Here is a 25,592-nt window from a genome sequence, read left to right on the forward strand (position 1 = left end):
TGCGTGTCCCATTGAAGATGTAAAGCAGTGGTTTCCAGCAGAAGCCCTGCAAAACATTGCCCGTGCCGTTGTCGCGCTCCGGTGACATTTGACATTGAGGAGTAATCACACACTAACGTCAAAGTGCCGTCGCAGCACTGACGGGAAACATGAAACAACGACGACCATGGATGCACGGTACCTTGCTCTGTGAGATGTAGGTCGGCAGGGACCGGCTGGTTCCGCTGGTACCACCTCGGACCACGTGTGCCGTAGACCGAATGGACGATGTCCCCGGTCTTGAACCTGCGGTTGTGTTGCAGGTGTGTGAGAAGTCTGGGGAGCTGCTGCTCTGCGAGGGCCAGTGCTGCGGGGCCTTTCACCTGGCCTGCATCTCGCTGGCCCAGGCCCCCAAGGGGAAGTTCATCTGCCCAGAGTGCAAATCAGGTACGGAGTTACTGTATGCATGTAGGTGGCAGCTTTGCTGATGAGGACAGCTAGGCACAATAGCCGTGTGCTTGGCTTGAATGTGTACTTGAATGCATTAGGTTTTTACGACATAATTATGATCAAAACAAATGATTGAATGAGTTTTGGAATGGAACATACCAAACTTCACTTTTGTATTCGATAATAGCAATGTAGTTGTATTGATAGAGTGATGGGTATTTCTATTCTATTCTATTATTGTACCTTATGGCTGCTGCCCCAGAGGAAACTTTTGTACGACTTATGCATCTATATATGACTATATGTCTTCCAGATCAGTCTTGCCTTCGATTGGGTCTGTGGTCCATACTAGGGGACTGGGACCATGCAGGGTTCTACACAGGAAGACTACTGTCTGATTATCCGAACCTTCTCTGAAAACATGCCAAATCTTGCGGGAACGCGTCCAATCGCATAGACACCAATGAGGTCCGCGAGGGAATATTTGTCTAATAGCTGCTGAATTTATCGACTCCTGTCTAATGAACGGCGCTGTTAATGTCTGCGAAAACGCCTCAAGCCAGCGTTTTCGCAGGTTAGACAGAAGGATTTGTTGCTCCGGTAGAAGTCGAGCAGCAGTTTAAGCCAAGTCACGGCTTTACGTCTGAGCGTTTTAATCCAGATATCGGAGTCATCCATGCAACGCCCCCCCCCCCCCCCACCACCACCACACTGCAAGACAATCATATCCCACTTCAGCCCCATTCAGCCCCCTCACACCCTTAATACCACGGGTTGGTCGCCAAGTAGGTAGGAGCCTTTAGTCAAAAAGTGAAAGGTAAAGGGGGGGCTTTACCTTTCAACGCCTCCCCTTTACGCGCTCACTGGTTAGAGCGTGTACCATTAAGGCTCAGTCCTGATCGCAGCGACCCGGGTTAGAATTATGCCCTTGGTCCTTTTCTGCGTGTTCTCCCCTCTCTCTCCCATACCAGTCTATTCCTGTCCATCTCGCTCAATAAAAATGCAAAAATCGTACAAAAGAAAAGTGAAAGTTATCGATGTTGTCGGAACCCAGCCGTCCCCTGCCTCGGCTCTAACGCGAGGGGGGTTTCCACCCCTCTGTCGCAGGGCTCCACACCTGCTTCGTGTGCCGGAAGCGCGGCGAGGAGACGCGACGCTGCATGATCCCCGTGTGCGGCAAGTTCTACCACGGCGAGTGCGCCGCCGGCCACGCGCCCACGGCGCCCGTCAACCGGGGCTTCCGCTGCTCGCTCCACGTCTGCCTGACCTGCTTCCTGGCCAACCCCGGCAACCCGGCCGGCTCCAAAGGTACGTTCCCCCCCCCCCCCCCCCCCCCCCCGGGGGCCCTCCCGGACCCGTGACGGGAGGGCTCTGCTTATTTAGGTGAGTGCTGCACGCAGCGCTCAACTATTGTTCTTCATAAGTTTTCTTTCTTTCTTTCTTTCTTTCTTTCTTTCTTTCTTTCTTTCTTTCTTTCTTTCTTTCTTTCTTTCTTTCTTTCTTTCTTTCTTTCTTTCTTTCTTTCTTTCTTTATTATTCTCTATAAACTTTGGGACCTAGAGTAATTCTAATTCAAATTCTAAAAATATTCAGAATAACTATTCAGATTTTTTAAGTATTTGATACTTTTTAAGATATTCTACTTTTAAAATATTGCATTTTTTTTTAACATGGGAGGCCCTCCTCTGGTACTTCAACTGTTTAAGACGTAACTAAATCAATTTTCAACCGTTTACCTTCGTTCAAATCATTAAACAAATCTACACACTACTCAATAATATCCAAACGGAATTTCGTTATCATTTAAACTTTATTCAGAATAACAGTTTTCGTTTCATACCGGCTTCATTTTCAGTTGGTCTCATTGATTTACGTTGACGCTGGAGCGTGAGGACGTTCAGCAGTGTTGCCAGATGAGCGTTTTTTCCCGCTGGATTGGGCTACTTTTGGAAGGCGTTCAGGCAGTGTTGCCAGATTGGGCTGTTTTTCCCACTCTATTGGGCTACTTTTAATCACACACCGGCTCGCTATTCTCTTAAAGACACACACAAACACACACACACACACACACACACATTCACACACACACACACACACACACCAGCAGTGCAGGACAATACATTTGACCGTTTACATTTCTGCATTTTTAGCAATGCTTTGCGCTTTTCATTCAGCTGTCACTTTATTTGTTTCCGACCATTTACTTTTTCTTAAATGGTGTGCATGTTTACATTGTTTACTCCATTTAGACTTTTGAACTTTTGTTCAAATCCCTTCACTTGATTTAAGCCATTTAACATTTCTTAATGTATTAATCTATTTGGCTTTATTAAAAAACTTTTTCAACCTCCCTTTGTACTACAGCACTCACCGCACTTTCTGCAGGAAATGCTAGTTTTGCTTGGCGCATCACATTTGGCTCCTGGTGCCTCCGGTTAGATGTTGTCGAGTTGGTGATTTACTTTACTTTTTAGTTTTATTTTGCAAATTGAGTCTGCCTACTTTTATCTGTTTGTCAATTCAGTTTCAATGGGTCTCATCTGTTATCCCCAAGGTCTCTTGAAGCCTAACGTGTGTGTGTGTGTGTGTGTGTGTGTGTGTGTGTGTGTGTGTGTGTGTGTGTGTGTGTGTGTGTGTGTGTGTGTGTGTGTGTGTGTGTGTGTGTGTGTGTGTGTGTGTGTGTGTGTGTGTGTGTGTGTGTCCGCTCTGTTTTACTGTGTGTGTGTGTGTGTGTGTCCGCTCTGTTTTACTGTGTGTGTGTGTGTGTCTGTGTCCGCTCTGTTTTACTGTATGTGTGTGTGTCTGTGTCTGTGTCCGCTCTGTTTTACTGTATGTGTGTGTGTCTGTGTCTGTGTCCGCTCTGTTTTACTGTATGTGTGTGTGTCTGTGTCTGTGTCCGCTCTGTTCTACTGTGTGTGTGTGTGTGTGTGTGTGTGTGCGTGTGCGCGCACCAGGCCGTCTGATGCGCTGCGTGCGCTGTCCGGTGGCCTACCACGCCACGGACGTGTGCCTGGCAGCGGGCTGCGTGGTCCTGTCCAACAACAGCATCGTCTGTCCCAACCACTTCAGCGCGCGCCGCGGCGTCAAGAACCACGAGCACGTCAACGTCAGCTGGTGCTTCGTCTGCACCGAGGGTAAGCCGGCTACCCCCGCCGTGACGCGGTCTGGTCCGATGTTAACCCACGCATAGGGAATAGATGTTTGGTTCAAATACAAGTTTATTCCAGAATAGATTTTTTTTTTGCGTATTTTGCCTTGAGTTTATGTCTTGTAAAATCTTTGAATCAAGTTAACATATGGATAATGTATATGGATGATATCATTAAATAATAATTTATTGATACATTATATTAATATATTCATTTAAAATATTAAATGAATAAAGATAAATTATAAAAGAATGAATTAAAAGAATGAATAATAATGACTAATAAAAATATGTCTTATTAGTTATTTTCATTAGTTATTTTTATTAACATTTTGAAATGGTTATAACTGAACTGCACTTGCGCCTCCTGTGCTCCAGGGGGCAGTCTGTTATGCTGCGAGTCCTGCCCCGCCGCCTTCCACCGGGAGTGTCTGAACATCGACATGCCCAAAGGAAGCTGGTACTGCAATGACTGCCGGGCGGGAAAGAAGCCCCACTACAAGGACCTCCTGTGGGTCAAAGTGGGCCGGTACAGGTCAGAACGCCACACTGACAGCCTCCTCTCCTTTAGAGAGGAGGCTGAGATGTCTTTAGATACGATTTAGCAGAGGCTTCATTAGGATAAAATTAAAAACATTTAACAGTGAAAGCTGTTAAAGGTCAAATAGTGCTAACCGACATGATAAGTCTTCCCTGAACTATGGCCATAATGACTTAACCAAACAAGGAGTCTGCGAATCATAAAGCATTCAGCAATGCTTTGACAGCAACTTTGATGCAAACACACTCCTACGAACTTGATACAAATGCACACCCAATAAAACTATTTAATAATTGATGCACGTGGAAAGCAAAGCAGAAAGTTAAATTATTGATCTCTGCCTTTGCTGTCTGGCACTCAGCCTTAAAGGCAGAGGGTTGGATTCCCCAGTGATGGTTGTGGTAGTATTGGTCAAGACAGACGTATGACAGGCACGCGCAGGAGTGTTGATGATGAAATCCCAAGTAATGCCAAGTAAACGCTACATCAGCGTCTCGAAATGGTAAATGGACTGCATTTATTAGTGCTTTTAGAGCCAGTGGCAGGGCACTCAAAGCACTTTACAATATTGCCGAACATTCAGCCATTCATGCACAAATTCGCACATCAACGGCGGTGTTAACCATACTAGGCGACGGGCAGCTCGTCGGGAGCAGTCAGGGTGAGGCGTCTCGCTCAGGGACACCTCGACACTCTAGCTAGGAGGAGCCGGGGATCGAACTAGCAACCTTCCGGTTACCAGCCAACTCGCTCTACCTCCTGAGCCACACGCCGCCCTGCTCTAGTTGGACCGGCAGGTCAACTAGGATGATAAGGGAGTCATCCTAATTCTTACATAAGAAAAATACATGAAGAGCAGAATATCGATTCAGCAATTTCTATTATTCTCTCGTATAATAATAATAATTTGCATAGGGATGATGGTCCGAACATTTCTCTCAGATATACACTTCCGTTCAAAAGTTTGGAGTCGTCCAGACAATTTCATGTTTTCCATGATAACTCACACTTTTTCATCTGTGCTCCTGTGCTATGCTATCGATAAGCCTTTAAACACAATGAGCTAAACAATGTACCATTGGAAAACAGGATTGATGGTTGCTGGAAATGGGCCTCTGGTCACCTCTGTAGATATTCAGTTCAAATTCAGCCGTTTCCAGCTACAAAAGTCATTCACCACATTAACAATGTCTAGAGCAGGGGTCACCAACACAGTGCCCGTGGGCACCAGGGCGCCCGCAAGGACCACATGAGGCGCCCACAGGCCTGTTCTGAAAATAGCACAGCTCATTCTTGAACAACTCTTTCCCACCTTTTTTAACAGATTGTTGATAATAATTGTGAGAAATCTTTAACATGATCAGTGTCTTCACATAGATGAGTATCATTAATCAATATTATTAATACATAACTAAAGGAAAACTGAGCAAATTTGTTATTTGAGAAGAGTGTATCAAATTGGGTGCCCTTCGTATGACTCAGTACCCATGAAGTAGCTCTCAGGTTCAAAAAGGTTGGTGACCCCTGGTCTAGACTCTATTTCTGATTAATTTAATTAATCAATATTTTTTTGAAAAAACTGTGCTCTCTTTAAAAAAGAAGAACATTTCCAAGCGACCCCAAGCCTTTGAACGGTAGTGTATGTTCGGACCGGCATTCATAACAAAACAACTCGCACTGACCAGTCTTCCTCCTCCTCCTCCTCGTCTTCCTCCCCTGGGCGGTCGTGGGGTACAGGTGGTGGCCGGCCGAGGTGAGCCACCCCAAGAGCATCCCGGAGAACATCCAGCGCATGAAGCACGACGTGGGCGAGTTCCCCGTGCACTTCTTCGGCTCCAACGACTACCTGTGGACCTACCAGGCGCGCGTCTTCCCCTACATGGACGTGGACGCCAACAGCAAGGAGCGCATGGGCAAGGGCGTGGACGGCATCTACAAGAAAGGTTGGCTGTGTGTGTGTGTGTGTGTGTGTGTGTGTGTGTGTGTGTGTGTGTGTGTGTGTGTGTGTGTGTGTGTGTGTGTGTGTGTGTGTGTGTGTGTGTGTGTGTGTGTGTGTCTCAAGTTTACATATTATGCAACCAGGTGTGAGTGTGATTAGCCGTTACAAGCCGTTTTGATAATCGGCCTCTGATATCACAAGTGGGCGTGTCCACCTAGATGTACGACGGCTAGATGAGCAACGTTTGCTTCAGTCCACCGGGTAGGCTGGTAGAATGATCTATTCTGCACGCATCTAGGTGGACACGCCCAGTTGTAATCTCAGAAGAGGCCGATTATCAGAACGGCTTGTAACGGCTAATCACACTCACACCTGGTGGTATAATGTGTCACCTTTTCATCATTTTGATCCTCCCTGTTTCACACCAGACATTGTACCTTCTGTTCACAAATACGTTATCAGCTATTAATTTATACGTTTCACATTTTTTGATTGTTTTTACTAGGGATGCACCGAATATTCGGCCACCAAACACTGAACGGTTTCGGCCGAAGGAATAAAAAGGCCGAACATAATACACCGACATTTTTTTTTTTTTTATAAAAAAAAAAATATTGTACTCATTTATTTAAAGGTACATTGTTCTTAAATTCTTGCTATAATGTCTGCTGGAATGTTAGAAAACGTTCAGCATTAAATAAATATTTTGTATCAAATTTGTCATTGATTTTCTTTATAGAAAAGCAAGACAAAAAAGTTTATAAAGGACATTTAATTGTTTGATTTATGCAATGGTGAAAAATTAAAGTAAAATGAATGAAAAACATTAAAAGCCACATTCGGTATTCGGTTTCGCGTTTCGGCCAAGAATTTTCATTTCGGTGCATCCCTAGTTTTTACTGTAAACATATATTTGCATCAACATTAGCTGTATACCTGGTGTCTCCTGAACGCCGGCTCTAATGTCCCTCCGGTGTTGCCGTCGCTCTCCTCTCTCCAGCGCTGGAAGAGGCGGCCGTTCGGTTTCGAGAGCTGCAGGCTGAGCTGGAGCTCCGGCAGCTCCAGGAAGACCGCAGGAACAACAGGAAACCACCGCCGTTCAAACTCATCAAGGTCAGCAAGGACCGCCTGGCCTCGCTGGGGGGAGGGGGGGAGGGGGGGTGATTGTCTCAAGGCCTCAATCAAGAGATTTAGGAGAGGGGACTCACTTTTGGCCCTGCTTAAGTATTCACCTTGTCCTGTGTGTTAATACACAGTTTACCCAGAGTTGGAGTCATCCAAGCACACTATAGTCCACTGTGGTCAATGTAAGTTGGAGTCATAGTAGCACTTCAGTCAATTTGAGTTGGAGTCATGGTAGCACTGTTGTCAATGTGAGTTGGAGTCATGGTAGCACTTCAGTCAATGTGAGTTGGAGTCATGGTAACGCTGAAGTCAATGTGAGTTGGAGTCATGGTAACGCTGAAGTCAATGTGAGTTACAGTGTTCGTGAATGAGATGCCAAAACGAACGCTGCCTTTCCTCCCGCTATGGCATCAGGTGAACCGGCCGATAGGAAAGGTGCAAATAATCGTGGCGGACCTGTCGGAGATCCCGAGGTGCAACTGTAAGGCGTCGGACGAGAGCCCGTGCGGGACGGACTCGGAGTGTATCAACCGCATGCTGCTGTACGAGTGCCACCCCCAGGTAAACACTCCGCTCACACAGACTGTGGGAGAGTCACCTGGTTTCAATCAGTTCAGACGGACACTTTGAGGACACTTAATCACCATTACAGTCTCATGGGGCTTAACAAGCCAAATATTTATGACACCCCCCTGACCCCAGCCCCCAAGAGGGCAAGTAGAAACTCCCTTGATCAGCGAGGAAGAAACCTTGAGGAGGAACGCTGAGTGGGGGGTCCCTCCTTCCAGGGGTGGTCATAGATGAGCTTGAGACAGTCAGCTGATGTTTGCATCACAGTGTTTTTAGCCAAAGCTTATTGACGACAATGTACAGCAAGAAGGTCCTTGGTTGGGGACCCATCCCCTGGGGTTGGTAAGTTTGTGTGTTCTCCCGGTGATCACGTGGGTATCCTCCGGAGAGCTCTGGTTTCCTCCCACGCCGAAAGAACATCCATGCTAGGCTAATACTCCTGCCGGGGCCCTTGACCTAGGCACTAGGCAGTAGACCAGGAGTTTGTCCCCGGGCGCCCTACGGTGGCTGCCCACTGCTCCCAGTGCTCCCAGTGCTCCCAGTGATGGGTTAAATGCAGGGATCTCATGTTGTTGTATCGGACTTCTACTGCGATGACAACTAAAGAATCCTCTTGATACGTGGCCTTGTCTTGTTGCAGGTGTGCCCCGCAGGGGAACGCTGTCTGAACCAGGCCTTCCTGAAGCGCCAGTACAGCAAGGTGGAGATCTTCAGGACGCTGTCCCGCGGCTGGGGCCTTCGCTGCGGCCACATCATCAAGAAGGTAGGGGTCGCTTTCTGCTAGCTCTGCTGCCGCTCCTGATGCTAACGCGACTCATGCCAACACTACTGATGCTAACACTTCTGATGCTAACACTGCTAATGCTAACACTACTTGGGACAACATCGCTAATGCTAACACTACTTAGGAAAACACTGCTAATGCTAACACTGCTTGGGACAACATTGCTAATGCTAACACTACTAATGCTAACACTACTAATGCTAGCACTACTTAGGACAACCCTTCCCATGCTAACACTGCTAATGCTTGCACTACAACTGCTTACTCAAATAATGATAATACAAATATTTATTAAGTCATTAATTAATGCTAATGAAACTGTAAACACTATAAATTATACAATTTATATGAATAACTGCATAATAAATTATATTTAAATATATATATAAAGTATAAATGATGGTACAAATATGACCCATTATATTACACCCAGTATATATATATATATATATATTAGAGCTGTCAAGCGATTAAAATATTTAATCGTGATTAATCGCATTAATGTCATAGTTAACTCACGATTAATCGCAAATTATTTTTCTATGCTAAATATCCTTTGATTTTTTTTTGTCCCATAATTCTTCTCATTTTAATTATCTCATCAACATGGTGAAGTGCATCGGCTTGCCTTGTGCAAATGATTTTTTATTGATAACAACATTGGCATATACTGATCAAAACAGGACATTACAAAAAAAGAGCCAAATAGTGCAATTAAACGACTGCTTTGAACAAATGTCATTTGAACATAGCAGTCAGGCTACTGCTTCTTTGTTTTGAGCCCAAAAAAAAAAAAAAATCTATTTTTTTTTTTTTATAAAATAATTGCGTGAATCGCGCGATAATTTTTTTAACACCGTTAAAATTGGTTTGCGTTAACGCCGTTAATAACGCGTTTAACTGACAGCTCTAATATATATATATATATATATATATATATATACTGGGTGAAGTGGTAATACAACTGGGAGAGATCATCCCCCTCCCAGGGCAGCACACATGTCCATGAATCCCCTCTGCATTCACAAATGACCAAAGCACATGTCTATAACAGACTTGGAACGCTTGCTGTCTTCCCAGGGCGACTTTGTGAGCGAGTATGTCGGGGAGGTGATCGACGAGGAGGAATGCAGATCCAGGATCAGGCATGCCCAGGAGAACGACATCTGCAACTTCTACATGCTGACTCTGGACAAGGTGACACTCAGCCTCACACCCACAGATAACAAACTGTGAAAAAGTGGGCTCAGTGCTCGGCACGTTTCACAGCCCCTCCCTCAAGTGTACATTAATGCTGACATACAGCTACCATGTTGTTTGTTTTCTAACGTTCATCCATGCATAACATCTGCATTATAGCGATTTAACTCACCCTCATAGCCTACTTGCTATGAGAGTGAGGCCATGGAGTTAGTTACAAGCTGAGAAAGACTGGGTGAGCTCCCTTTTGCAGACAAGGTCCTGGGACTCAAATTGAGCTTCTCTGTTTCAATAAAAGTTAAAGAAGAAAAAACAGGATTATACTTATTACGCATACATCTTATGGTTTAGGGTGCACTCACACTAGGCCATCTGGCCGTGGCCGTTGGCCGTTTTCACACCTAACCGTGCTCAACTGGCCCCATTGTTCTCTGGCCTGCACTCACACTAGGCCATCTGGCCGTGGCCGTGGGCCGTCGCAACTGTGGCCTGGCCACGGTAGGCTCTTGTACATACGTCATCACGTCGTAACACGTCATCACCAAGCGTCCGCTGCATGAACCATAATAAAGTCATTGATTCGCGGATTCTCCCAAATACATCGGAATTCTTGTGGGTCTTCTCCAACTGTGCCTGAATAGCATCGGATGCCCAAATGGCTAACAGACACTCGACTTCTCTATGGGACCAACGTGAACCAACAGTTGAACCGCTTGACGCCATGTTTACCGTTTAATGGGAAAGAACGCTCGTCGCCTTTATTATTTCCATGGTCGTCGCATGGACTATACGTCATTCAGCTCAGGTTGCGTAGCCGTGCGTGTGCACGTGTCGGCTCATTAGCATCTGTACCGTAGTGGCCCGTACTGTAGCAGCACACCTCTCCCAAGTGGCCAAGTTGGCCTGGCCTGGCCAGACTGGCCACACTCACACTGGCAGATTTGAGCACAGTTAGGTGCTAAAACGGCCACGGCCACGGCCAGATGGACTAATGTGAGTGCACCCTTAGATAAGGTTTCAGTGCTGGATATTCTATGTATTGGTCAACCTCATACTGTTATTTCATTATTTACTGGGAAACAAAAATCACAGGAAGTCGAAGAGATTTCCAAATTTCTTACTAGCTTTTCAAAGAGAAAAATGAAGAGTCTCTATCTGACCTCTTCCTCCTCCACAACCTCGGTGCTCTCCTCTGGGTTGCGGGTTCCAGGACCGGGTCATCGACGCCGGGCCCAAGGGCAACGAGGCGCGCTTCATGAACCACAGCTGCCAGCCCAACTGTGAGACCCAGAAGTGGACCGTGGGCGGGGACACGCGCGTGGGGCTGTTCGCCCTCGTGGACATCCCCGCCGGTAAGAGAGCCAATCGGTCCTCTTGTTTGTTTGAACATGGGTAACCATGGTGATAGACGGTGATGGGCTGTTAGTGAGGCACAAACAAGTCGGTTATTATTGCATGTATACAAGAATGATTTTATTGATTGTACTTCTTTTTTTATTTTTATTTTTTATTTATATATTATTTGTTTAATATATTTTTATAAACAATATGCCAAAATGGACAATATGAAGAAATGGAACTTTATTTTTTTTTTTTCATATATAAAACATTACTCATATTTCACAGTATTTTGACCCAAAAATGGGTAATGTTCAAGTAATGCGAAAAAATACTTTCCCCCCCACAACCCACCCATCCCAGCTTGTCCCTTTAAGTCCAGATCTTCACCAGAAAGTCTATTGAAGTGTATGTTCAAAGAAGGATTACAGAAGGAGCATATACAGTTCAGTACAATGTGTCAAAATAAGCAAGCATCGGTGATTGTACTTCTGATAGAAAAATTTAATTATCATTTAAAGAGAGTTAAAGATAACATTTATCATCAAAATGTTGATGATAAAAATATGACTAGCATTTGTAACGTCTGAATTTAACGTCTGAACGATGTGATTGTTGGGAGACAAAAAAAAACATCACCACCTGCTGTTTTGTGTTTGCGTTCCAGGCATCGAGCTGACCTTCAACTACAACCTTGAGTGTTTAGGCAACGGGAAGACGGTGTGTAAATGTGGAGCTGCCAACTGCAGTGGCTTCCTGGGGGTCCGACCCAAGGTAAGGGGGGAGAGAGAGAGAGAGAGAGAGAGAGACGGGGCTTATCCTGCTCCTACAGCCAGCTTTGTCAGCCAATTATTTGTATTTGCATACAAGTACAAACCCAGAGGTACAACTGATGACTAGAAAACAAACAAACAAACGACTTGATTTGAACGATTTTTACTTCCTGAACCTGGAATTGCACCGATGGGAAAACCATCAGTAAAGTATTATGCTGCGTTCATGTCCAGATGGAAAGTGGGAATTTTGAGTTGAAGAAAGTCAGAATTGAATGCAATGAATAAAAAAAGATCTCCCTGCCCAGAACAACCCCCGGACGGACGACAAGGGCCGCAGGATGAAGAAGAACCAGGCCAAGAGGAAGAGCCAAGCCGTCTTGACCAAAGAGCGTGAGGACGAGTGCTTCAGCTGTGGAGACGGGGGCCAGATGGTGTCTTGCAAGAGAGCGGGCTGCCCTAAGGTGTACCACGCCGACTGCCTCAACCTTACCAAGAGGCCCGCAGGTTAGAGACCAGACTCCTTTATGATAGCATTGCTATCACTATGGTGAGGAGATTTGTCCCCAAGTAGTCCTCTTTGAAACCTGACAGCGCAACCTTTCAGGAAACAAACCTAAACATAAATAAATAAAACATTTACATTCAGGACATTTGGCAGACGCTTCCTATCCAAAGCGACCTACAAAGTACATTTATCATAAGAAGGTGAAAAAAATGTATCGCCGTCGTTACAGTCAGGATGTTAATGTTCAACACCTTTCCAATCGTTTTCTAATGTGTCCTGTGTGTCTGTGTGTGTTTCTGCGTGTGTGTGTGTCTGTGTGCGCGTGTCTGCGTTCCTCCGCGCCTGCGTACGCATTCCCAGGCCGCTGGGAGTGCCCGTGGCACCAGTGCGACATCTGCACCAAGGAGGCGGCGTCGTTCTGCGAGATGTGCCCCAGCTCCTACTGCGCCCAGCACCGCGACGGCCTGCTCTTCATCTCCAAGCTGGACGGCAAGCTGTGCTGCAGCGAGCACGACCCGTGCGGGCCCGACCCGCTGGAGCCCGGGGAGATCCGGGAGTACACGCCCGACGCTGGTGGGGGCCCGGCGTCGGCCGCCGCCCCTCCGCTCGCGGTGCCGGAGATGACCCGCGCCGGCCCCGGGGCCTCCCACCCCTCGCCCCGCCTCTCCGCGCCGGGGCCCGCCGCCGCCGCCGCCCGTGCCGTTATGGGCCCCTCGCCGCCGGCCCCGCCCCCTGCAGTGCGGCCCTGCAGCCCGCCTGCGCTGCTCTCCGTCCCGCAGTACTCGCCCATCTCCTCGTACGAGGAGGAGAGGGACGTGGCGGAGGAGGAGCTCTTGGAGGAGGAGGAGGAGGAGGGGGAGGTGGAGGTGGAGGGGGGGGGAGGGGGGGGAGGAGGGGGAGGAGATGGACAGAACAGGAATGTCCAAGCGGAGCCTGGAGGAGAGTTTGAGTATCTCGACATCAGTGAGGAGGAAGAGGAGGAGGAGGAAGAAGAGGAAGAAGAAGAAGAAGAAGAAGAGTGATATTGCAAAGCAATGTCTTTCTAGGTACTGCGCTGGATCTAAATGCGGACCTATCAAAGCCCACGCGAGAATTGCCTGTGTCGGCGGTGAACCTAGGAGCATTTTCGTGGGAGGGGGGTAACAGACATGAATAACTAAGAGCAGAACACTAGTCGGTGGACACTTCTTGCGTCGCGTGTGACACAGTCTGCCTAACGAGATAGTGGATCTGTTGAGAACTTTGTGCTTGGGGAGGGGTGGGAAGGGACTATGACCTGGACTTGTTGGTGACTTTGCACACACTGACGTCGTTTGCACCTTGATATGGAGGAAGAGAGGACGGATAAGAAAAATGTGTATCTAATATTTCAAACCTGGACTCATGGAAATTGTTATCATAGCTCCATTTAGTTTTATCGTGTGTGTGTGTGTGTGTGTGTGTGTGTGTGTGTGTGTGTGTGTGTGTGTGTGTGTGTGTGTGTGTGTGTGTGTGTGTGTGTGTGAGAGAATCAAAGAAGCTGTCTTGTCACTTTCTGGATTGTCCTGGTGTTTGCTGTCAATGACTTTGGTGTCATTCATTCAGAGGGCAAGGCCACTTGTGCAATTGGTTTGTGTCTTTTCAACGTGGATCACAATGACTTCTCCATTGCCATGCAGACCCAGCATGGTCCATGCTATGTAGCCGCTACGTAGCTGCTGTTCATTTGGAGTCCTTGTTGGCGGATGGGAGCGTGGGGCCTGCAGAGTGCAGTGCTCGTTGGTTAGCAATGCTAAATCCAGCAGCTGTTGCGTGGACGTTTGGCTGTGTGTGTGTGTGTGTGTGTGTGTGTGTGTGTGCGTGTGTGCGTGTGTGCGTGCGTGCGTGCGTGCGTGCGTGTGTGTGTGTGTGTGTGTGAAAGTATTGTTATGCTCCTTTCTAGACTTTAGCGCTGATGACCCCTAAACCTGCTGCTATGCACAATAGCTATCGCCCCACATGCAGATCAATGGACCACGTCTGACCAACACGCTATGCTCGGCCACCATAGCATTTACTTCTCCTCCATTTTATCTCCCACCTAACTCCATCCTGTCACCCAAACGACACCATGGCAACCTACAGCTTAGCTACAGAAACAGGTGTTGTGCCTCCGGCTGTGTGAATATTTACCTTGAGTGTCATCGTAGTGACGTTACCCTGACATTTTTAAATGGACATCCAACCGTGTGCTTGTGCGGTTTCAAACGGCCGCCAAATGAATTGGTATTCTGTTGATTTATTTAAGTGTAAAAGAGCATTCAGATTTGTAGAGGCGCCTCCCTTGTACACATTAGGAAGATAATGCTGATGTTCCATCCCCATCGTTTTCTTGTGCCCCCCCGTTAGTTTTCCTGGACAGCAATCCATCCCTGTTTTAATCTTTCTACAATGAGGAAAATATGACCCCCTTTCCACCACTTCCACCTGGCACTGCTGACGTTAGCCGTTAGCTTTAGCCTACCGCTCCCATTGTTCCATGCACACCCCAGTCAGTGTCCATCAGAGACACTAAACATTTAAAACAGTATATCTTGTATAATATAGACGTATTATCTCTAATTTGCCTTAATTCTAATCTAACAATATAGTATTGTTTATAATGAGATTCTTATTATTGAAGCCGCATATTCAAGAAATATGTAGAGCACTTAATGGTGGCAACTTAAGTTGTATATCTATTGGATTGACCATTGAAAAAGGCAATTGTTGCAGTGGATCACATTTGGTTTTGTTTGTTTGTTGACAAGAGGCATGCTGTTGTATTTGATGAGTCTGAATACATTCTTGATATTTATTTCCCCAGCGAGTGTCTAATGGGCTTATTTCTATAGGACTGCTCACAGGAGAGAACGGGAGACATAATATAAGTAATAATTTTTGTCTCTGTAACCAGTCCAGTTGTCTGTTTGGGTCAGGGACATTTCACTGCTGTGACTCTGGGCTGTCGTGCTAAAATGGTCAATGTGTTTGGTCTCCATGAAGCATAGATATGTCTTTCACGTCGTTTTGGTTTATTTGTTATCTTTTATTTTCCCTTGACTGGTCAGTGTTGTGACTGAGTGAGCCAGCTTGTATTAATCCAATTATTGTACTTTATTTTATGAAGATGAAATGGAGAACCCAGTGTCTGGGCTCTTTGATCGAACAGTGCTCCACTCACCGTTTTAGTAAAGTGTAACGGAAGGAAATGACTAAATGATGGAATTCCCTCCTGGTGTCTGGTGGATCACAAATCCATCATGAATGAATAAGGAATCAAGAGATAAACACAGTAAAGGTACATTTCTTTATTTCGACAGTTTGACCTACTTCTCAATTAAAAAAGACCCCATGATAAAAGTCATGGTTTCTCAATCACAACTAACAGTAATCGTTTGAGTCAGTTGGTACCATTAGTTTCGTTGAACACCTTGAAGAGTTTAGTGAACATTTTTTGCACGAAAAGATGCATATGAAAATAATGCGCATTATGTTTGCTTGGATTAGACACAAATCAGTAAATCCATCTCTACATGCCTCTGAGTAAATCTTTATAGAGTGGTACAAATTGATGATGGAGGTAATGATGATGTAAATCATGACAATGTTGCCATGGTAGCGATGGTCTACGTATCCTAGAGCGACAGCTCTGCACCATGGTGGTTCTCATAGCTGAATCATTGGGAGCAATAATGGGTACATCGTGTTATTGTGCATAATTTCTTAGTACAGTTAGACTATGAAACAGCATCATTAGAACAATCCTCCCTGATCATAAAAAAAAACTGGAAAACCTCGACGACAGCTCCGGTTGTTTTGCCCCTTTCCTCACAAGATGCTGCAAACGGCTGCCATTGACTACACAACCTAAGGTCGGCATGGTGTCCCGCTTAGCCTCTTGGTATTAATGATCATGTTCCCTGTAGCAGTGGGCTCTTTTATACCGAACCATAAAAGGCGGAGCACTGCAGTCTCGGTAACGGCCCTGAAGGGTCTAAAGGTCTCTGGTTACAGCGTGTTCTTTTTTTTTCGGACTCCTCTTTCTTTGTGAAGCGGCTGGTCCTTAAGGGTCTGCGAATTTTTTTACCAGTTCTGCTTTCTTTCGAGGCAACAAGAAGTGGCTGGTGACGAAACTACATTGTCTGATAATTACTTTTTTTTTTATTACTCAAGTCGATTAGTGATGATGGGTGTGGATACTAAACCTGACGTACTCCTGCATCCAGTGTTTAAAATACTACGACAACGATGTCGGCCTGTGCTCACACATGGAGAGGAAGTTAGTCCTCAGTTCCCCGTGCTGCGAAAGAGCCAGCACCGTGTCGACCGCAAGCCATTTCACCAGAAATCTGACGTCACTGTTTCCCCATCTCAAACAAATTTAAACTGAAGTTTATTTTTGAGAATTGACATTCCAAGAGTATCACAGCTCAACGTATGCATCATTTGTAACATTTTTTTCCTTTTGTTTGGCAATTTTAGTTTTATGATTTGGACTTTGGAAAATATCCTTAAATGCATAAGAAATCCATCGAAACTTACTTTCCAGTTTTTCCCAGATACTGTTGCCTGGCCCACAATATGCACTACAATCCAAAAGAAAATAAGAATTGTGGGGCTAAAATAAATACAATGAATGAAATAACATAACAGCTTAACTAAACACAAAACAGGTTGTGACAAATCCTTCCATGTGTCATAACACTCATTTAAGGAGTATGCTCTTAATATTCCAGAACAGTAAACAAAAGCATCCGGGGCTGAACAAAAAAAATAAATGGCATCAAAATATTGATTAATTGACACTTTATCACAGAAAGGAGTGTACAATAATGCAGCAACTCCTACAAAGGCAAAAGCAACAGTAGGTTGTTCGTAATGCTTTGGACCAAAGCACAGTGTAAGTAAAGTGTAGCAGTCATGTGGCGTTGCAGTTACTTAACTGTGACAACACTCGTGGGTTTCCTGTGTTGGTAAAACCTGTGTGTGTCAGATGATGATATCTGGAGGGGAGGGGAGACCCATTGACACTGTAAACTTAAGTCTCTCTCACACAAATGTATTTCTTCCAGCAAGTTCAAAGTGTCACTGCAGCATTCATACATTCTTTTTAAAACACGCCAGTGAACTTTTATTTATTAATGTCTCAACACTTTAACACAAAAGATCTGGCAAACGTTGTTTTTTCCTTTGTTTTTTTACATGGCTTAAAATAATGGCTTCACAATTGTGGGTCAAGATTTGAATGAGTCCACCATGGCGTGTACATGATAAAATAAGGCGCATTTCGTTTCCAGGGATGTAAACACTCACAAAAAACAAACAACGCCTAACATCATAAACAGGAGGAAAACCACCCCTCCACCACACTTGTTTTAGATGAGTTCAGAGGTTTCTGGAAAAAAACTAAAAAAAACACCCACAAGTCTTCAAATGAAAGTGAGAACAATGTGAAACCAGGCCCTGGGATCGGTGCGCCATCTCAAGTCTTGCCTCCCGAGAAGCCTCTTTCGCTCGAGTCAAACCACCAATGAGATTCCAGCGATGAGCCAAAGAACGTCCTTCCTTCCTTCCTTCGTCCCTCCCCCTTTTCCCCCTCTCCTTGGTGGTGATTCCAGGCTCTTGGCTCAGACTTGAAACTCTTCCTGAGGGGCATTCCCACTGTGACCCCTCATCCCTTACAGTCAGTTGTTATGGCAACAAGAGTAGAAATAGGAGTCCTTCTTTTGGCTCAGGTCCACACCGGCCTCGTCTGTCGAGAGAGCAGAGGACAGAGTTTAACGCAACACCGTTAGGAATCCTCTTCCTGTGTTCCGGAGGACAGGAATTAGCGTAACACAGTTAATAATTATCTTCAGAGGATGTTCAATGTCCACAGTTTAGCACCTCTTCTGTATATGCCAGTTAAGCAGCTATTCGCTTACTCCATTTCATACACTGCATTTTTGTATGGGTTAGGGTTTTTAACTAATTCAAATTAGTTGGTCCATTTATATAAAAGTATTCGCTCACTTGACATATACTGGAAGGCGGAGTCGCTGTATTCCTCTGCAATCCTCTGGAATAACTCATCTTGAATAGGCCGCCACAGAAAGCAAGAAAATTAGTGGTTCATCCTACACTACAAACACACACACACACGCACCATTTGGATCAGTCTTAACAGCCAATACAAAAAAATAAATCAAACCAAGTAGGGCTAGCCAGGTATGATTTGAATGTTTGGTTACTGCAAATAATAACTAATTATACCTTTGGAGGTATTACTTGAGCCTGGCCATACGGAGCGACCGTTAACGGGCATGACTCACCAACATTATTTCCAGTCTTACTAGATGTCTCGTAGAGCTGCGCTCCGATCTCTGCAAGGGGAAAAGAGTTTGGGCGTTACTCATCGGAGGGTAGTCTCCCCCCGCCCCCCCCCTGCTGTCTCCCGACATGAGCCGATGCCAACATTAGCCTAGCACCAGACTGAGCGGAACAAGTTAAGCTCAGTCTCGTGTCATTGAGAATCCCAGTGTGGTTGTGGTCCTTTGTTTTGCTGTCAAAGCTTCGGCAAAACGTAGCCTAAATTCGGCTGGAGAGGGAGACGTACCTTCAGCAAAGTCCTGGGCATCGTGGAAGTCTATCTGACGCAGGCCTCTGTCTGCCTGTACCAGGTCGTTCTTGGTACCGCACAGGTAGATCTTGCAGTGCTGTAAGACGGATGGGACACACGGACACACACACACACACACACACACGTTGTCATTTTCAAAATAATTTAATGAAAAGAGTCACTATCTATTATCTCCCTTTAAAGTCAGTATCTCCTCTGAAATGTCTTTAAAAAAAAGCGGGTGATGTAATGAGTAACAGCACACATGTACTGCCTACTTATCGAGAAGATTCTGATCAGTGGAGAAAATGGAGGTGTGATACAATCAACACTCAATCAACACTTTAATGCTCTTGTCTATATATTTTATATGGAAAACTCACAAATGTCACAACACAAACTCACCTCCTCGCAGTTCTGGAGCTCCTTCACCCAGAACCGCGCCCGCTGGAAACTGCTGCTGTCTGTGAGATCTAGAAACCACAACAACACATGCATGTTGGTCCTGGTGAACGACATGGCTCCAGTAGAACCGGTCACCACCCTCGATAGCTATCTAGGTTTAAAGTAGGCCCGGTTTTTAGGTACCTTTAACCCAACACAGGGATGCTACCTCAACAACAACATCAAAAGCACAGAAGCCAACACGGATATCGTTAACCCGCGACTCTAAAGTGTACAGCCTTGAACTCCAGACATTAACAACAACTCTGTCGCACCGGTCTCTGCACACAGGCCACGGCGTTGTCCTAAGGGAGGAATGTTCAGTTACGTTTGATCACGGTCGAGAGATTTCATTATCTTGTTTCTTTAGCTATCTCTGGAATTCCCCTCCAGTGGCTGGCCCTGAGGCAGACATCTTTAAAAGCGGCAGGCCCCTGTGTTAAAAACAGCTGTGTCCCGGTGAACATGTGTAGAATATTAACATTGAAAAGCACCACATTTGACTGGTACGTGCTGGATCATTTATGAACAACTGCCTGGTTTAATTTCATAATGAAAGTACAACTGATGAAAAATAAAACATTCAAGGTAGTAAGAAAGCAGCTTCTCAAAAAGGTATTTTGCTTCTATTACAACAAATTGTACTGCGTGTTCACTTTTTAGAGTTAATTTACCCTGAGAAGATGTTGCATTTTTGCAGAACTATGTAGCCAATACATCCTTCTTTTTTGTATGATAACGGACAATAACTAAGCAGAACCAACATCACAGAGATTAGGTTTTGTTTGTTTGAATGTACTTCAAATAAACGTAACAAATAATATGGAACTATTGCGGATTAGCCTTGTCATGTGAGCACCGTTTGTGTGTGTGTGTGTGTGTGTGTGTGTGTGTGTGTGTTTGTTTAATGGAGGTGGTGGAAAGTGTGTTTACACAGCATTCTGTATTGTACCGTTAGTCACTATTACCGAAGTAGCTAGACACCAAATGCATACATACATTACGAAGCCAAATTAAATCAAACTAGAATGACGGAGGAACTAAGAACACGTTTTAACCCTATAATGATTTGGTGGCTATGAGACGGTAAAACTAACTCACTGGGACTGGAGTCGCGCGTTCAGTGGCTTTTTAAGTCCACCCTCAAAGTGAACCTCTGTTAAGCCTCAGCGATGGTACGAGCATAAAATCGATCAAGCCTTGTCTGTTGTTTTCGATGGAGAACGCCTTATTTTGCATGAACCGCGCCTCAACAGAGGAGGTCAGAGGTTTCCTATCAGATAAAACGGCGAAGCCACTAATCAATAACCCTCTTGTTATAAAAAGGAGCGAAGCGCCGGCCCGAGGGATGTAATGATTGGGAGGCCGCAAGGTGTTGGTAAAGACAGAGCGGGACTGACCGTAGCAGACGACGGCCGCCCTGGCACCTCTGTAGTAGATCCTGCTCATGGCCTCGTAGCGCTCAGACCCAGCAGTGTCCTGCCCCGACACAGAGATTAAAGATTAAAACAGGGAGGAGAAGAGAGCAGCAAATAAACACTTAGACAGCAGACACCAAAAGGACCAGACCAAGAAGAGTGAATGCAATAGGGTGAAAAAGGCATCCTATTTTACGGGCACCCACCCGTCAAATGTTGTGATGTTTACCAAACTTACCCATATTCCCAGGGTGACTACCTTGTCCCCTACTTGAATGGGTTTGGCAACGAAAGCGGCTCCAATCGTCTGTCAGAGAGCGAATAGAGGAAACGTCTCAACAAAGACATAATCTAAAGATAAGGCATGACCATGTTTACCGGGATTACCGTACAAATAATTCAATACCGTTTAGATTGTGTCGGACTCGTATGATTGGAATATATGATTAAGCCTTCCTGAAAGTAAGGAGAATTACTGAGCAGAAGGCAGTTCTGCTTGCATCTTTTTTTGACAAAGCACTTCCACAACCCATTTTTATTATAAGAATATCATTTTCTAAAAGAGGAATAAATACTGTATGATGAAACCGCCAATTAGTAACACCACAAGTCAAGCAGAGAAGGAAAAACATGAGCTGACACTCACGTTCTGGTAAGGCCCGACGAGAAAGCGGTGGTGGACGTATCTCTCCACCAGGCTCGTCTTGCCGACACTCTCTTTCCCCAACATGACAACTTTGGTATCAACCCGCATCGCACTCATAGTGGTGTGGACACACCGGGCCGGGATGGGGACGCAGGGAGGAGAAGCAGAACCGAGCCGACAGGGGTCCCTCGATGCGCTGGGTGTGCAATCCGACGTGTAGAGAAGGGGCAAATAAAATGAATATTATTTAAATCAAACCAGGTGGAATACCGTTTCAAACGTAAACCTATTAAACGGTGTGACATAACGACTGCAAGAAAACTTACCTGAATCAAATCAGTCGAATCTCAAACTACATCCGATGACTACCGAGTCGGTAGAAGACGAGTACAACCAATGCTTAACAAATTATGATGATGATCAATGATTATTCCAGCTACCGAAATCGATTGAAAGCGAAAGCCCTGCGTGTCATCTCTGCTCCGGGGTGAAGGATATCGCCAAGCTAGCCCGGCGGACTGTTGCCACCGTTGCGCAATATCTGAAATCAACAAACAAGTTAAAAATGTCCTCTGAGCGACATCACAACAAAACACAGTTCCGTCAATAACCTCAAAAAGAAGTGACTGCGGACATGTACGTGGCGATCTAAAGGATGAATAGAAGGGATGACATACATCATGTACCAAACAATGTTAAAGTTAACCGGCTATACAGAACGAACTACTCGGGAGCGTTGGGTCGGGAGGAACTAAACATCTCCTCACGGCGGTTTCCATTAAGCGGATGCGCGGCGTTACATGTGACACACAACGGATGGGATGACTTCACACAGTGACGTCTTGAATACTTTGGGGAAAATAGTTCGCTTTTTTTTTAATCCAGTAAATATAATCGTTCGAGCAGCGCTTGATACATACGCAACTATACGTAAAATAAACATGTTCCGTGTATAAATAATCAAAGTTATCCGATTGGTAGAACAATAAGCCAATGTCTCGGTAGATATACCGCTGCGCATGCGCACGACCCGTGGTTTGTCCCATTAATGTCCAGTCGTCCCTCTTCCTCCCAGCAGCATAGCGCACAGAGAAGCGAACATGGATGACGTCGAGGAAAGCGAGAAAACTTCGCCTGGAATTCTGCAAGAGATCTTTACGTCCCCGTTGAATCTGTGCCTGCTTGCTCTGTGCTTGTTTCTTCTGTATAAGATCTTTAAAGGCGACACCCCGATAGACCTAGGGGAGGTGGAACCACAGCTGCCCAAACTCAAAAAAAGAGATTTTACCTTGTCTGAGCTGAAGCCATACGATGGTCTCATAAACCCAAGGATTCTCATGGCTGTCAATAACAAAGTATTCGACGTGACTCGTGGGAAAAAGTTCTATGGACCAGGTAACGTAAACGCACACACGAACGTGGTTTATTTTCTATTTTAAAATCGCATGCTCGTAAACACAACTTCGCATTATAATTTGCACTTTTCTTTTTTTTGTGACAAATGTCTCCTTTGCCAAAAAACAACACCACATGGCTTTCTTGCGTTCTTGTCAGGTAGGCCTAGAGAAAAACACCTGAACGTAGATTGTGAGCAGATTTTTGTTGGCATTAAATTGCATTATTCTAAGTATTGGAGAATTTTTGGGTTAGCGCCACTCCCCCTGTCCAGTTTATGCTTCAGTCCGACGCTATTTCACAACAGGCGATCTCTGCAGTTGCCCTGTCCTTCGTGCAGCATAGGGTTTGCACGGTTGAGTGATTAACCTCTCACCGAATTGATCTCGCACTGTCACGTCACATCAAAACCTTTGCTTTCCATGGACTCGGTCCAGAGTTAATAGTTACCAAAATTAGGAATTGAATTTTGTCATTTACTTATGCATTATTGAATGCAAATGCCACGCTTGCAGCAGAGTATTTTTGGATCTAGAGTCTGAAACGGAAACTTTTGCATATACTGCAAGAGCCCATGGTACCGTCTGTTACTTATCTTGACCAAATGGCCATAGTTTGCATGACGCAACACAAAGGTGAAAGGTGTTTCCTTGGGAACAACAGGGTTTTCTGTAGTGGAGTTGTTGAATTAGTTTTATTTGATACCACTTGTTTGTAGGCCCATAGTCAGAACTTCTACATTGTTAAAGGTTTTCTGTGTGGTCGTTATGGAACCCATGTTTGTATTTTTAAAGAGCTCTCAATTTGTTTCTTAAGAGGATCCGATGCATTTTCCTGTCTTTTTTTCTCCATGTCATTTTCTTCTGTCAATATTGAATGAGGTTCTTGTCCTTGTTGTTTTGTTGACTTTCCTCTGTTGTTCCTTGTTTGTTGGCAGAGGGCCCTTATGGAGTATTTGCCGGCAGAGATGCTTCCAGAGGATTGGCCACGTTCTGCCTGGACAAGGAGGCGCTGAAAGACGAGCACGACGATTTGTCGGACCTCAACTCCATGCAGCAGGAGAGCCTGAGCGAGTGGGAGACCCAGTTCACCCGTGAGTACAGAACAACCAGTATCTCCCCTCTAAAACAAGTTATACAGTTGTACTACTATACTACTTTTCGAAAAAACGACTTTAAAACTCCCTGGACTACCATTCTCGTGAACTTCGACACTCACTCCTTAATTTACACTTCACTTTTACATTTAGGGCATTTAGCGGATGCTTTTTATCAAAAGTGACTTACAATAAGTACATTTCTCAGAAGAAAAGTCACCAACACTCACTCAATCACACACTAGGAGTTTATTTTAAATGCTTTCATACAAGGATTGACGTTGGCTGAAAAGTCCTAAACCGGGGAGGCCGATTGGACCCACCATCACTAAATGTGACCGTTGTTCCCACTCTTCTCCTTTTCCCCCTTCAGAAAAGTACGACTATATCGGCAAACTCCTGAAGCCGGGCGATGAACCCACGGAGTACACCGATGACGAGGAGACGAAGGACAAGAAGACAGACTAGTGGCTCTCTTTGCTCTCAAGAGTCCCTATATGCCTTAACTCTCTCGGTGACTATTACAATAATGACTGCCTTTTGTTAGACACTCATCCTCTCGCCTCCTATGTGTCCTTTGTAACTGATCTAGATTTTAATATGTTTATGAATTGACATGTAAATATTATTATCTGGGTTCTAGATATTTCTATTTCACAGACTCCCTTTTTAAAAACTGTCGAACAGAGTTGAGGTGGGTGTTGCAGTGAAATGGTTGGAACGTCTTGTGACATTAATCCAACTGATTAATGGGGAGATCAAATATTGATCTCCAGATAGTGGCTTCAACTATTGTTTTAGCCATTATACTGACCGACTCCCTTATGGACTGTTCTATTGTCAAATTGATTTGTATACTGTAGACTATGAAGAGCATTGAAAAGCTGTTTAGGATTTGTTTGACTAGACTTTGATTATACTGTACAGTCATAACCAACACTCAGTTATGGACATGCCTGCCCCACAACAATCATTGGACTCAATTTTCATCCGTAAGAAATAACACTTGCAAACGTCTGTTTTCAGAGATATAATTCCCCACACAAAGTTTTGCTGCAAGTAGTAATTAAAGTTCCATGTTCCGAAAACATATGTAAATATCCACGGTTGGACTATTTTGCCTTTAAAGGCTCAACATATGCCACTCATTTTTAATGGTAAGACCCCCTGTTCGGTAGTTAAGGTGTGCTAAACAATGAATCCAGCAGTTTTTGTAAGATAATGAGAGACTTAATGTAGTATTCTGTCCCGGCTTGTTGTAAACATTCCTTTTTATTTCTTTCCCTCCATGTTGGAGCCTACTAAATTCAGGAAGTGGGTTTGTTGATTGGCAGTATTTCATGCTGTACTTCATGCATCGGATTAGTCCAAATGTTCCTGTGAAAAAAGTATCTCAATAAACCTGGCGTGAATTTGATTGTTTAGGTAAATACGTTGTCGTCCCCAGCACTTATCTTTCTTTTATGACCTGCAGAGGACTTTGATCTTTCACTGGTCTGCAGTGTATGGTAGTATTGCAGTCTCGTATATCAACATGTGTTTTGTTATTATATTATCGCATACACCTCATGTTCATTTTGGTTAAAGGCTCATGCTATTTGTTTTCTGGTTAATGAACGTATGCTGACAGGACACTTGGT

The 25,592-nt window shown here is 44.9% G+C and overlaps 3 protein-coding genes across 6 annotated transcripts in view; 2 read left to right on the top strand and 1 right to left on the bottom strand.

Moving 5' to 3' along the window:
* nsd1b (nuclear receptor binding SET domain protein 1b) overlaps window positions 1-17,745 on the top strand; it is a 28,743-nt gene extending 10,998 nt beyond the window's left edge. For all 4 annotated transcript variants that reach the window (XM_060055995.1, XM_060055993.1, XM_060055996.1 and 1 more), the window contains 13 exons: window positions 303-426; window positions 1,537-1,737; window positions 3,384-3,563; window positions 3,956-4,112; window positions 5,856-6,061; window positions 7,058-7,170; window positions 7,597-7,743; window positions 8,393-8,515; window positions 9,617-9,733; window positions 10,947-11,088; window positions 11,742-11,848; window positions 12,156-12,354; window positions 12,716-17,745. In XM_060055995.1, the coding sequence (XP_059911978.1) occupies window positions 303-426; window positions 1,537-1,737; window positions 3,384-3,563; window positions 3,956-4,112; window positions 5,856-6,061; window positions 7,058-7,170; window positions 7,597-7,743; window positions 8,393-8,515; window positions 9,617-9,733; window positions 10,947-11,088; window positions 11,742-11,848; window positions 12,156-12,354; window positions 12,716-13,377 (2,478 nt within the window). In that variant the 3' untranslated portion in view covers window positions 13,378-17,745. The remainder of the gene's footprint in view (window positions 1-302; window positions 427-1,536; window positions 1,738-3,383; window positions 3,564-3,955; window positions 4,113-5,855; window positions 6,062-7,057; window positions 7,171-7,596; window positions 7,744-8,392; window positions 8,516-9,616; window positions 9,734-10,946; window positions 11,089-11,741; window positions 11,849-12,155; window positions 12,355-12,715) is intronic.
* Window positions 16,736-22,280, bottom strand: rab24 (RAB24, member RAS oncogene family). The gene is made up of 10 exons (XM_060056096.1): window positions 22,139-22,280; window positions 21,788-22,002; window positions 21,462-21,657; window positions 21,054-21,122; window positions 20,798-20,876; window positions 19,359-19,426; window positions 18,951-19,050; window positions 18,667-18,717; window positions 18,368-18,427; window positions 16,736-18,107 (listed from the first exon to the last, which is right to left on the bottom strand). Exons 3-10 carry the CDS (start codon window positions 21,576-21,578, stop codon window positions 18,040-18,042), a joined length of 612 nt encoding a protein of 203 aa, XP_059912079.1. The 5' UTR covers window positions 21,579-21,657; window positions 21,788-22,002; window positions 22,139-22,280; the 3' UTR covers window positions 16,736-18,039.
* A 281-nt stretch (window positions 22,281-22,561) lies between these two features.
* On the top strand, window positions 22,562-25,369 carry pgrmc1 (progesterone receptor membrane component 1). The gene is made up of 3 exons (XM_060056101.1): window positions 22,562-22,856; window positions 23,794-23,949; window positions 24,326-25,369. Exons 1-3 carry the CDS (start codon window positions 22,562-22,564, stop codon window positions 24,418-24,420), a joined length of 546 nt encoding a protein of 181 aa, XP_059912084.1. The 3' UTR covers window positions 24,421-25,369.
* Window positions 25,370-25,592: the final 223 nt, after the last annotated feature.

The sequence above is a fragment of the Gadus macrocephalus genome, chromosome 7 (assembly GCF_031168955.1).
Source record: "Gadus macrocephalus chromosome 7, ASM3116895v1".
NCBI lineage: Eukaryota > Metazoa > Chordata > Actinopteri > Gadiformes > Gadidae > Gadus > Gadus macrocephalus.

Excerpts from the sequence above, each read along its gene's own strand:
- rab24 (XM_060056096.1), bottom strand. The coding sequence starts at position 21,578 with ATGAGTGCGATGCGGGTTGATACCAAAGTTGTCATGTTGGGGAAAGAG. Across the intron at positions 19,427-20,797 it reads GGCGGCCGTCGTCTGCTACG|ATCTCACAGACAGCAGCAGT; the intron begins GTCAGTCCCGCT and ends TGTGGTTTCTAG. Across the intron at positions 19,051-19,358 it reads AGCTCCAGAACTGCGAGGAG|CACTGCAAGATCTACCTGTG; the intron begins GTGAGTTTGTGT and ends TCCGTCTTACAG.
- pgrmc1 (XM_060056101.1), top strand. The coding sequence starts at position 22,562 with ATGGATGACGTCGAGGAAAGCGAGAAAACTTCGCCTGGAATTCTGCAA. Across the intron at positions 22,857-23,793 it reads GAAAAAGTTCTATGGACCAG|AGGGCCCTTATGGAGTATTT; the intron begins GTAACGTAAACG and ends GTTTGTTGGCAG. Across the intron at positions 23,950-24,325 it reads GTGGGAGACCCAGTTCACCC|AAAAGTACGACTATATCGGC; the intron begins GTGAGTACAGAA and ends TTCCCCCTTCAG.